This window comes from Juglans microcarpa x Juglans regia, chromosome 3D (assembly GCF_004785595.1).
Source record: "Juglans microcarpa x Juglans regia isolate MS1-56 chromosome 3D, Jm3101_v1.0, whole genome shotgun sequence".
Classification (NCBI taxonomy): Eukaryota; Viridiplantae; Streptophyta; class Magnoliopsida; order Fagales; family Juglandaceae; genus Juglans; species Juglans microcarpa x Juglans regia.
This window is the reverse complement of record NC_054598.1, coordinates 786,221-798,823: the sequence shown is the minus strand read 5'-3', so window position 1 is coordinate 798,823 and position 12,603 is coordinate 786,221. Positions and strand designations below refer to the sequence as shown.

The 12,603-nt window shown below is 36.7% G+C and overlaps 1 protein-coding gene across 1 annotated transcript; it reads left to right on the top strand.

The window, feature by feature from the left end:
- The first annotated feature begins 5,708 nt into the window (after positions 1–5,708).
- Positions 5,709–12,550, top strand: LOC121254649 (E3 ubiquitin-protein ligase MBR2). Its single transcript, XM_041154767.1, is given in 7 exon segments — positions 5,709–5,854; positions 7,042–8,074; positions 8,077–8,960; positions 10,061–10,111; positions 11,619–11,717; positions 11,800–11,943; positions 12,159–12,550. Coding segments are annotated over 6 exon segments (2,178 nt in total). The 5' UTR covers positions 5,709–5,854; positions 7,042–7,206; the 3' UTR covers positions 12,291–12,550.
- Positions 12,551–12,603: the final 53 nt, after the last annotated feature.

Genomic DNA, 12,603 nt, shown 5'->3' with positions numbered 1-12,603 from the left:
AAGAAGGAGGAGGGATATATATGGGGGAAGGGGTCCTCTTTGAGCTATCGGACCGGGAGTTGTTGGACCGCCCGCCAGTGCCATACCGGTCGGGGGTTGGTGAGTGACTGCAAATGTATGAGTCTAGGTGGAGGCCCCACTCATGCAAGGACCCATTAATTTATATTTCGTAGTAAACGGTTCACTACTTGCGGAGTCGTACTGGTACACTAATTAGTGGTTGAACTGTAGTGGGTGTCATTTTGGCTTCATTAAACTATTGGAAAAAAAAAAAAAAAATTGGAACCCATTTTTCAGGAATGCAAGAAAAAGTTACGTGCCTGTTAAGAATAATTTTCACGTGCTTGTTAAGAATAATTTTCTTTTCTCGAAAAGATCAGCAAATAAAAAAATAAATAGGAGGCTGATCATATATATATATATATATATATATATATATAATATATATATTTTTGTGTTGTTATCTTTTTTCTTTATCTGACGCAAGCAGACATGGAGAATTTAGCATATCAATGATGACTTCCATCACCAAATGTCTGAAATGGCCCGACGCCTACCAGAGTTTTACAGGTGGCAATTTGAAGTTAGTTGGTGTGTGGTTGGTGAACGAAACCTGGCGTTCTCTCTACGGCTGGTTAGAGTTGGTGGCCACCGGCTGCCCTCCTCTTTCTAAAATTCTACGTCATTTAATTATGAGGAAAATTAATTGTTTCGTCAAAGATCAGAGTACGTAGCTTATAAGAAACGTATGGGAATATATAGTATCAATGCAATGAATTAATGTTTTGCATGCACAATTTGGTGATCATACTAGCTAGTTTGGAAATAATTATATATTATTGGAAAATTTCCAAGCTCTAACTAAAATTAAATACTTGCTTCGTTTAGCATTTTTGTTATTGATATTAATGTAGTTGAACGCTTCTTTAATTAGTTTTGAAACGGTATTGAAAGTGAGTTTGAAACTTTGAACTACCACCGAGTAAAATAATATCCATACAACATTTTACACAACTTAATTTATAGATCATTAACTTATAAAAATATCTTTGTATAAAAAGTTGTACGTGTTCATATCATTGTTCATAGATAAGAATTGGAGCTAGCTTCGATCCAAAGGTCTCCAAAATATAATCAAAATGCATGTACATGATATCACTATCAAGTTAGAGAATATCCAATGCAAGGGTTCATTGTTAGGTCAGAAGTGATTAGAACGGGATACCAATTTGGTTTGAGTCAAATCCATAGGGCTAGTCATCCATGCCATCACAGCCAACAAAAGCATAAATTACTTGGCTAGCTTCTTTTATGGAGTGAATGGCCATGCTTGTTTTGTCCTTTTGTAACTTTATAAAAAGCGCAATATATAGCATTTAAGCAGTACCACTCCAGTCCAGAATTTAACAACCCACTGACTGACTTTTTGCATTGTTATTGCAGGCCAGACCGACAATTTTCTTTGTTAATTTCTTTCTGCATATATCTAATGACAATGCCCTGCATATCTATTCATGCGGTTGATCAATGTCATGATCACTTTGATATGATAATAAGATATCTGCTATATATCCATATATATCTTTGTGCATGGGACGACACCGGCCTCCCATTTATCCAGGAAAAAAGAAGTTTTTTCGTTGGAGCTATCAAAAAACCGAGAATACCTCCAAAGACATGTAAGACTGAAAGCCAGTGCATGGGAATATTAGAAAAGGTAGACATACAAAAGTCGATCGCGGGACTAGATCAGATCAGAGGAAATACACGAACTGATTATCAATAGCATGCAAGTCATGTGTGGATAATATATTGGAATCTTGACAAAGACAGCTGGGCACTAGTATCAAGTATAGATCAATTTACCAGAAAAAAATGAGTATATGTCATGATGATATCGTTGGACTGGCTATGGGGTACTATTAAATCACGTACGTATGTATGACTTAACGAGTGTTTCCAAAATTTACAAAAGTTTGGTGACAATAATAATGACATGATGATTTCGATCGATTTTACCATGTTCTTTTGTTTTTTTTTTAATCTTTTGGAAAATTATTGACAAGCAATATCTACAACCGCAGAGAGCAAGGACTACTACTCCCTAGTCCCTTCAACAATTTTGTCATTTTCGATCGAGGGGGGGGGGGAAATTCCAAGTACTTCTTGATCAATCAATTCTTGATGCAGGCCGATAGAGTCACGCGCGGTGTCCGTGTAGCCCTCCCCATGTCTCAAGCATTTGTCATCTCCACTTATCTTGGGTCCCGTCCCAAAAGAAAGAAAAATAGGCACCATGACATGATAAATTAAAGAGGAACACACGTTATCGAGTAAAAAGAATTCAAGTGCCTGGAAATGGAGGATACCCTTATATTCTGTCGGGAATTGGGTTCAATTTGATTTTATTGGGAATCGAGGCGTGTTGTTGTACGTTCGGGTGGAGGGTGAATCTTTGTGCCAAGAGTTGAATGCAGAAGTACTACGTGGAAACTTGGTACTTGATAGATGTGGGCGTAGAGGCAGATCGTGCGGTCCCTAACTAGTTCATCGTTTGCTGCAATAAAATCTGATTCGCTGGGTTGTGGAAGGTGGAATTGTTTTGGAAAGCTCTATTAAACGAAAATCTATTAAATTGTTGCAGATGTTAGTTCTGTTCCTTTTATCCTTGACGAACTTTCAAGTTTGTCTTGTTTTTGCAGGATACCGGGATACCGTGATCCGGTTGCCGATGTTGTTATTCGTGGGCAAGACTGGTTATATGAACTTGATGATGAGTTTCTCGCAGAGAGAGAGAGAGAGAGAGAGAGAGAGAATGCAGAACTTCTTGCTTTTGCAGGATACCGGGATACCGTGATCCGGTTGCCGATGTTGTTATTCGTGGGCAAGAGTGGTTATATGAACTTGATGATGAGTTTCTCGCAGAGAGAGAGAGAGAGAGAGAGAGAGAGAGAATGCAGAACTTCTTGCTTTTGCAGGATACCGGGATACCGTGATCCGGTTGCCGATGTTGTTATTCGTGGGCAAGAGTGGTTATATGAACTTGATGATGAGTTTCTCGCAGAGAGAGAGAGAGAGAGAGAGAGAGAGAGAATGCAGAACTTCTTGCATCTGTTTACTCTCCGATAATGAAGGAATCACCGGGTATGTCAAAGTCGGTTCTCTTTCCTTTGGAAAAGAGTCTTCTCCTCTAAATAAATAAATAAAAGCCACTCATTCCGTCGATATTGCAACTGCAAAGTCGGTCCTTTTGACAAAAATTCCGTCGACTGACTCAAATGTTGAGCTTCAAGTCTCAGGCGTGCTGGCCTTCTCTTCTAATCAATTACTATTCTGCTGCTGCTTCGGGTTTTGATTGACTCGAATCTTCTCCCGCCAGTTTGTATGATGCTGTTTGGGGACAAAAATTGTTGTATGATTTGGATGGTTTACTTTTGCAAACAACACCCGGAGTGCAAACATGCTGTTGTCCAACCAGTTTGGACCTTAAGCCCAAAGTACGGTAAAGCTCACTCATGCAGTTGTCCAACTATTTTGGACCTTAAGCCCAAAGCGTGGAAAAGCTCTAGTGGGTTGAGCCCATTAATCTCATCATTGGCAAGGGCCACCGCTTATTAGTTATTGCCATGCCGGAGATAGAAATAAAAATAAATAAACAATGAGTGCTGCTACTACGTCGCCCCATATTGAGTGTCTAGTGTAATTTTTTTTTCTTTTTTATATTTTTTTAATATATTTAAATATTTTTAAAAAATAAAAAAAATACCAATACATTTAAAATCACTAAGTATTTTTTTTTTTTTTTATCAGCAGTTATAGAATGAGCAAAATGAAGAGGCAAAATAGCTTTTTTCATAAATAATAGAACATACGACATGGGAAATAAAATACATTATCTATTAGATTGTTATAACAAACCGTATCACTTATTCCCTGAGATATTTAGGATACATATTATTTCCTTATTTAATTGATCGGATCTTTTTCTTATCAATATTTACTAAATTTTTAAGGGACGGTGCTAACACTTTGTACACAGTGTTAATTGTAAAAGTAGTTTTTTTTTAAAGCATTTAAAAAATACAAAAATAAACAAACACAAATGTTAAAAAATCACATTTCGATACAAATAATCAGTACTTTCTCGACGGGGCTATCATTTTCCATTTTTAAATAAGATAATGCATATTAGCATTTCTATAGTATTTAAGATAATGGATGTTGAGTTTGTAAAAGTGATAAATCTTATCTCATCACTTTTACGTTCTAACAACACATCTTAAATTTGTAATCAAATGCGATGATTTAAAATTTATTTAGTTGAATTTGAGAATCTCAAGTGATAAACACAGAATTATAAAGTTGATTATTAAATATTTATTAAGTCCATGTTTGAGATTGTAATGGAAAATATAACTTATAGTTTTGGAACTTATAATTGAAGTAATAAGTTCTATTGTTAAAAAGTTATTTATTGTTTGATAATTATATGTTTAAAACACTTTTAAACATGTTACGTTTATTTGGAAACAAATTAAAAAAATGATTTAAGATTTATAAATTACGATTATTTGAATTTTTAAAAATTTTGATCATATCCTTGAAAGTTATAATTATCTGAAAATTATATAGGTAATTTCGTCCATTAACAGTCTTTTTAAAATTCGGATTACGTTTCGTATTATCCGAAAAAACACGTATGAGGAAAAACATCAATGATTTCCTCAAACGTATCTTTTAACTTATTTAATATTAAAAATGCTTTAATATGTAACATCTAAACCACTTTTTTTTTTATTATTATTAAAGAGATTTTAAGACTATTTAAGTATTTTTTAATACTTATACCGCAATTCTAAATAAGCTCTAAGTAGTGTTACATAGATTTACTATTTGTACTACATTATATCTATTTAGTAAAATACTCATTTTATCAGTTTTTATTTTTTAATTTTAATTTTGAATTACAAAATTCTCATCGTATCAATAACTGACACGCCATTACATATTGTTATGTGAATACAAATTGTACCTTTTAACTAAGTATAAATAGTATATTCCATATATATTATTGGTCATATAGATTTTTTAGACAACAATGCAACATCAATTGTCTAACAAATGTTATAAAATTCACTTTATATGTCTACCTCTCTCCTAATTGAGGTTGTCAAATTTGGATAAAAATTTGAGAAAATTCGGATCCAATACTATTTTGTATTTACAGCACTGTCACGCCTACAATATTATCAAATGTAAAGGATGAAATATAAACCATAAAAAATTTGTGTAATTATAGAAAGTGCACTGATGTTTTAAACATGACATGATAAAAAAAATAAAAATAAAAAATCATTTTGTTATGTCTCTCTCATGTCCAACCAAAAAGGCAAGAATAAATTACTCAACAAAATCTTCGCATAAATTATCTTACAAAAAATGGAAAGGTCATGAATGACAAAAAGACGTAAATAAGTCATTTATTATTATTTATTTTACTAAAAAAAACCCTAATCTGGTTTATTATTTTATATAATTAAAAAACTTACCTAATCTTCCTCACTTTGTGGTTCAAAAGAAAAAAGAAAAAAATTAACACAGGTGGAGCCCACGTGCATGCGGGGTACGTGTAAAAACAATGAATTGGGCTCCACCGAGTACTCGGACCCGAAAGAGCCCAACCCAATCTCCTACAAATCAGAGGACAGAGACCACAGATCACTGTATCTCTCCACTCCCTCTCTCCCTCTCTCTCATCCCTTCAAGTGCTAGCGCTTTCGTTTTGTCCGGAACCCGAATTTGATCGCCCGGCTCACCGATCATCTCCTTTTGTCCTCAATCCCTCATCTCTCCGGTGCCTTTCTTATCCGTCTAAATTTTTCTCGCGTTAGCATTATTATTTTTGCATCTCTTGTATTGTACTTTGACTTTTGAGTTTTATTTGAAAATTTTAGTTTTTCCCTTTACTTTTAAGATTTCCTGCAATTTAGAGAGCATTAAACGGATCGGATTGACTTTTTATTTTCTTTCAAATTCTCTAATATTTGAAATCTTATTTGTTTTTCTACGTATTCATGTTTATTTGGCTTTTTTTTTTTTTTTTTTTTTTTTTTTTTTAGCATGGTCCGATCAAAAAATTGTTTATTCGGTTTATTTTTTTGCCCTTTTTCGGTGTTGCTGATTTTGAGGCTTGAATTGGGTGATTTTTGTGCCGTAAAATAAAATGTATTGAATTGGTAAATTTGGGATTATGCTAGTTGAAGCTGTATTTTTTTCATATTATATTTTAGATTTTGTGACGTGAGAATGCAGATAATTGCTCTTGCATGCATTGATGTTTTCGGATCCCATCTCTTCAAACTTGTTTACCCCCTCCCTTCCTGCATTTTTTAATGTAGGTGCTGAAAAGTTTGGTTTTTTAAAGCTTAGATGGTTCACATATTGTCTACAGCTTTAGTATTAGAGCAATTATTGGCTCCAGTATTTTTTTCATCTGGTAAGACATTAATTATATAGGGTACTATGTCCTGGCAGTTCTTTTTTGTGGTGATTAGAAATCATTACTTTTTTGGCTTTGGCATGCGGTTTATGCTGGGTAACTTGTATGGTTAAAATCCAAGCACCTCCAAGGTTTTAATAAGGATGATGAAATTTCAAGATGAATGTGGTATATTAAGTTAGCGTGAACCTGTCTTGGGTCACTTCAGATTTGGTGTGCTAATGCAGGACATGTGCGCTGTGAGTTTAGGAAAAGTACAATGCCTTGGGTTACTTAAAATTTATCAGTTCTTGCTTGTCTGGACTTTCAGTCGAGACATAAAAATGATGCATTCAGTCCATGCTTACATCATTCATCAGAGTTGACAAATGCAGGAGCATGACAAGTTTTGTGGCTCAATAGCGTCCAATCTACTAAATTCATTTTGCACGAACATTCTATCATCTTCTGATTCATTCTATTTTGCTGCCCCATTCATCTACCTCCATTCATGATTTAATCTGTGAATATTTACAGCTATGTTGACATTATTTGGCCTTTAGCTTTTAAAACACAAGCTCGGGTTTGATACCTAACTTTTGCTGCTGGCAGCATACCTTGCAGTGTGTCTGAGAAGTGTTTGACGTGAGCCACCACTCATATCAGAAACTGGAATATTGTTTAGCATCCATCATACACACTTTATTCAGTGGAATAGATTTGCCCTGATGCAAGGGCAAAGGATTACGTTGGATTCCTTCTCTGAAGTGGTCGATATTAGGCAGGGCTCTGTTCCTAACAGCACTGGTATGAGTCAGCAGACTTCTTTGAATAGCGCTCTAGCTCCTGTAGAAAGGGTATTATCAAATTATAGAGTATCTTCTGGTGAGACAACGTGTCTGAATGCTAGTACTCATGATGTTCCAAGCTTTAGTGGCTGGAATACAGGTGAAACTAGCTCTAGAATGAATCCACAAAACCAAGTGAATAATGATGGGATAAAAATTGAACAAGGGTGGTCTTCCTCACTCGATATTCATTCTGGGGCTGATCCAAGGTTGGAGGAAGGGCCAGTTGAAGTAAATAATATTCCTTTTCCTGGGAGACTTAATATTGGCCTTGGTGGCAATCGGGTTAGAAGAGGACCTTTGTTCATGGAAGGCTCCAGTTCTTACCATGTCCCTCAAAATGTGAATCTAAATGCAGATTATTTGGGTTACAGTGGGAATAGTGGCCGGGTTATAGGATCTGGTCTAGGCCTAAACCTTAACAAGTCAAGTGGAGTAGAAATAGAGCAGGCATCTTCTGCCAGCGGTTCATCTGATAATGTTGGGTCTTCATCTGGAAGCTCCAGCTATATGGCGGAGGACAGTACTGGTGGCTCAGGCTCTTCTTTGGGGACCTGGGGTTTATCCTGCAAGAGAAAGGCTCTTGAAGGGACTCCTGGGCAGTCTTATCCTGGTGGAAGTTCTAACTCCTTTCAGCAGGCTGAAAATGTTGAATGGCATAGTGGCTTATTTACACCCTCACAGGATTCTCCTAATGTGAGTCCTCCAGAACAGCAGAACCTAAGCATTGGGATTGGTATAAGAGCAGGACTTCTGATGCCTATCCTTCTTTACATGTTACAGGTAATGCAGAAATCCCCTTCAGAAACTTCAGTAGGAGACCAAGTTCTGGAAATCAGCAGGAAGCAGTACCACTTAATTTATCTTCAACAGGGAGTATTAGGCATTCAAATATTTTCTCCCCTCATCAATCATCTAGATCTGTTCCATTAGGTGAATCTGTGGACTTGAGACCTTCAGCAGTAGTCTCAGCTAGTTCGAGTGGTCTCCAAAGCCAGGCTCATGCTATTCATATTCCTAGTTTTTCAGGAAACATGCATCCTTTTCATTGGAATGGGGCGTCCACTTCAAGAGTGGGTGGCTTTTCAAATGCTCTAAACGCAGGAGAAGGAGGCCCAGTGTTGAGAGAAGAATCAAACTTAAGAAGCATTGCAAGAAACAATACAGAGCACCCCATGTTTGTACCTGCAACTGATGTGAGAAATTCTGCAAATGGTCCAACAAGTTGGAGTTTGGCTTCTAGAAATATAGGCAATTCTGGAGGTGTTCCTTCCACTGTTAGAGTTGGTCCCAGTTCAAGCATCCATTCGTTGCCTAATCCTACCTGGATTCCTCACCACGATCCCCCAGCACGAAATCTGTATAGACTATCAGAATTTTCCTGGTCTTTGTTTCCCCCAAATGACTCAGAATCTGGAGGCCATAGTGGTCATTTTACCTCATTACCTCCAGGCCCTTCTACTTCTTCACAAGATACAGTGATGTCATCTGGACTTAATAGCCAGGGGCATCACCAACAATATCCGAGGTCAGCAGTCTTCATGGAGAGACAAGCTGACGATGTTCTTGGTGTGCCTCATTCTATGCGAGCTTTAGCTGTTGACATTGAAGGTAGACGACGACTGATATCTGAGGTTTGTATTCTAATTTTTCTTCGTCCTTTCTGAGTTAACTCTTTTGGCATCTTTATGGTTTAGAGCCTATGTTCTGGTTATGGCATTTTCGTCTTTGAATGGACATTGATATTGTGATCGACCATTTTCCATGTTTCATTTTCTTTTTGAACTATCCTGATCATGTGTTCATTAAATCTACTAAGTTTGTTTAGATGGTTGGTATACTCTTATGCTAGCTGTTAACTTCCCCCCCCCCCCCCCCCCCCCCCCCCCCCTCCCCTACATGTTTGTGCGTGCATGCCCAAGGCACGTGTATGTAAAACAATTATGTCAGTATAACCTAGAGATGCAAAATATGTGATATGAGTTTTCTCTCTAATGCCTTCAATACTTTGGGTCCTTTTTCATGATGACTTTGGAATAGGGTAGCCAAAATGATTTTTTTATTCTTCCCTCTAATTCTGCAACGTGCATCACCTATCTCCTGCTTGCTCAAATTAATGGAGAAGTGATTTATAATGCAACGATAGTAGATGTTTTATGGCAGAGGATTTTAATGCAGATTTCGTACCTGCTGTTGTGCTATGTCACACAAATTTGTCCGTTATAATCTATTTTTCTGTCTCTTTTGGTTTTTGCTTTTTTTTCTTTTTTAATAGAGTGAGAAATATGATTCGGTGTTTCTACATCTAAGTTTCAAATTATGAATTCGGTTTTATTTTGCTAATCATCTCTTTCTTTCTCTTTCAATTTTATTTTATTTTTTCTTTGGTTATTTGTTCATTACTGGCGAGTTCTTTATGTCAATTTAAGTGTTGGGCTGGGTTTCTATGGTAACCAATCTGACCTCATCCACTGTCCCATTCCTACGTATGGTGAAAGTGCCATTGAGCCAAAAGAGCATTCATCTGAATTTCCAATTTAAATTTACCTAGTCCTATGAGATTAAAACGGTAATTATGCATAAAAGATTCCTTACCACTTGTATTCTCGTTCATCTGTGTGACATGTAATATCATCATATTGGTTATCATCATGACTCTTTGGCTGGCCAATAATTTTGGCAAAAGATGCATTGCCATTGGAACTAACAATTTCTGTACATCTCTATGTATCAGATTCGACAAGTCTTGAGTGCCATGCGTAGGGGTGAGAACTTACGAGTTGAGGTTCGATTTTGACTTCTATAGTCATTTATGTCCAAATTTCTAACACCACAACCAGTACTACTAGTAGTTATTTTCCTTTTGTTGTGAAGTCAGTATCTTAGAAATTATTTTGGTTAAGTTGACCTCATAATCATCTTTCTTTTCTTGTTGTATTTAAAAACTCATTGATGGTTATGTGCTTATTCATAAAATAAAATAAAATAAAATAAAAAACGCATTGCTGGTTTGTAAGATCAGATGGTTTATGTTCAGTTTTTTGTGCTTTCAACCACATTCGCAGTCCTTTAGTGTGATTCTTCTTCTATCAGATTTCTTATCCTCTTCTGAATACCAAGCAGCCAGAAGAGGTGGCGAGGCTTAGTCTGATGCCATGGAATCATGTACAAACATTAGTAACTTTAAACAGTGAAGACTATGGTGATACATTCACTTCACAGTGGATAGAAGTGGTTATAACATTTTCCTGCTGTACTTGAGCGGCCTTTTCTTTACCTTAGAACCATGTTTAAAAATTTCTAAGCATCTACTTCTCAAAGGAAAAATATATATAATATTTTTTTATTGATAAAGGGGGGGGGGGGGGGGGAATATAAGAATCTAGTTTTAACTGCTCCCATGTTTCCATATCGTCTTGAATCATATTGTTTCTAGTCTAAACATGAATAAATTACCACAGAAGATATCCAGTGAGTCTAATGGAGGTTAACAGATTACAAGTATGTTATTGGCTCATGGATGACCATCTTGTGATAATACTGGTGTGGATGATCATCTCTTTGTATTCTTACTTTTATGTGCTTTTGGAGTAAAGCTGGTGGCTTGACTAGGTGAACTTGCAAGCTTTTTTATGACCATAGATTATGGTCTACCGTTTGGGGGTCACGTGTGACACATCAAAGCCTATATCTGAATCATTCATTCCCGTAGCAGAGCAGTACGCTTTTCATTGTAGGTTATTTTGTCCTGCAAAGGTTACTACGCTTATTAGGAAACCATAGACCATAGCGGATTTGCTAGCTAACGAGCAGCTAACAAGAGTGATAAACCGCCACACCCAAAGACACTCAAATCCTCTTTCTTATTTTATATGTTCTATGGACTCCCCCGATTGGGACAAATAGGATGGGAACTTGGAAGGTAAACACATCAGACCATCTGGTCTGTATACCTTCTTTACACAGGCTGAAACGATTTTCCTGCTCACTATTCATCATACTTGAGCTGCATGCAGAAGCTTGCATCTGTGAACAAGTGCTGACCTTAACATGACAGCTCTTATCTTGTCCTTTTGTATGCGTCTATGTACGTGGATTATGCCTTTTAATAAAATTTTCAATTACCTGTAATAAAAAAAGAAAAAAGTAAAAAGAAAAGAGCAGGAATAAATGCACCTAGTTGGGACCCACTATGATGCTGTGTTGATACAGGAAAAAATACTACTATATGTTCTCTTACCATTTGACACATACTTTCTGTAACATTTAAACTTCATATTGGTGTTTGCCAGGACCATATGCTTTTTGACCCGTTTATATATCATGGCATGGCCGATATGCATGACAGGCACAGGGATATGCGGCTTGATGTTGATAACATGTCTTATGAGGTAAGCAAGGGCAAATTATTTTCCTGTTACCAATTTAAATTGAAATTGTTCCATTAGTACAAACAAACTATTGGGATATTAGGAACTGCTGGCATTGGAAGAACGCATAGGAGATGTGAGCACTGGACTGGGCGAGGATACCATTTTGAAGCTAATGAAACAGCGAAAACATGCAACTGCTGCGATGGAATTCCTTCCAGACTTGGAACCATGCTGTATCTGTCAGGTATGAGCTATGTTCTTCCCTATGCTGTTTGCGCCCTCTTTGTTATTTTTTTTGGGGGGGGGGGGGGGGGGGGGGGGGGGGGGGGGTGTTGGGGGGGAACGGGGAATGACTACTATCTTTCTTCTTTTTGTTTTATTTTTCAGCTATTACGTAGACTGCTACTCAGTTAGCTTATTCTAACTTTGTTTACCTTTCTTGAACTTTTGTCATTGCAGGAGGAATATGCTGATGGTGATGATCTTGGGACACTCGATTGTGGGCATGATTTCCACACCAACTGCATCAAACAGTGGCTAATGCTGAAGAATCTATGCCCCATTTGTAAAACAACGGCCGTGTTTACATGAGAGGGATAGCCATCATCGCCTAATCCGCAAAATTATAATTTCCTTGCCAGATGGATCAATAAACCCAAAATTGGTTGGATAATACCTTAATACTCTCTCTGAAAGCAGTTATCTTGTTCACGAACTGCATGGTTTCATGAAAACAAAAAGGTGAGGCCCTTTTTTTTTTTTTTCTTTTTTTAAGAATGTTGCTTCAATCATAAAGGATTTGTCTATACCTTAGCAACGAATCATCCATATCGAAATGCGAATTATATATACATTGAAAGTATATTTATGACATTACCAAGCATTGAGTATGGTGCACAAAATA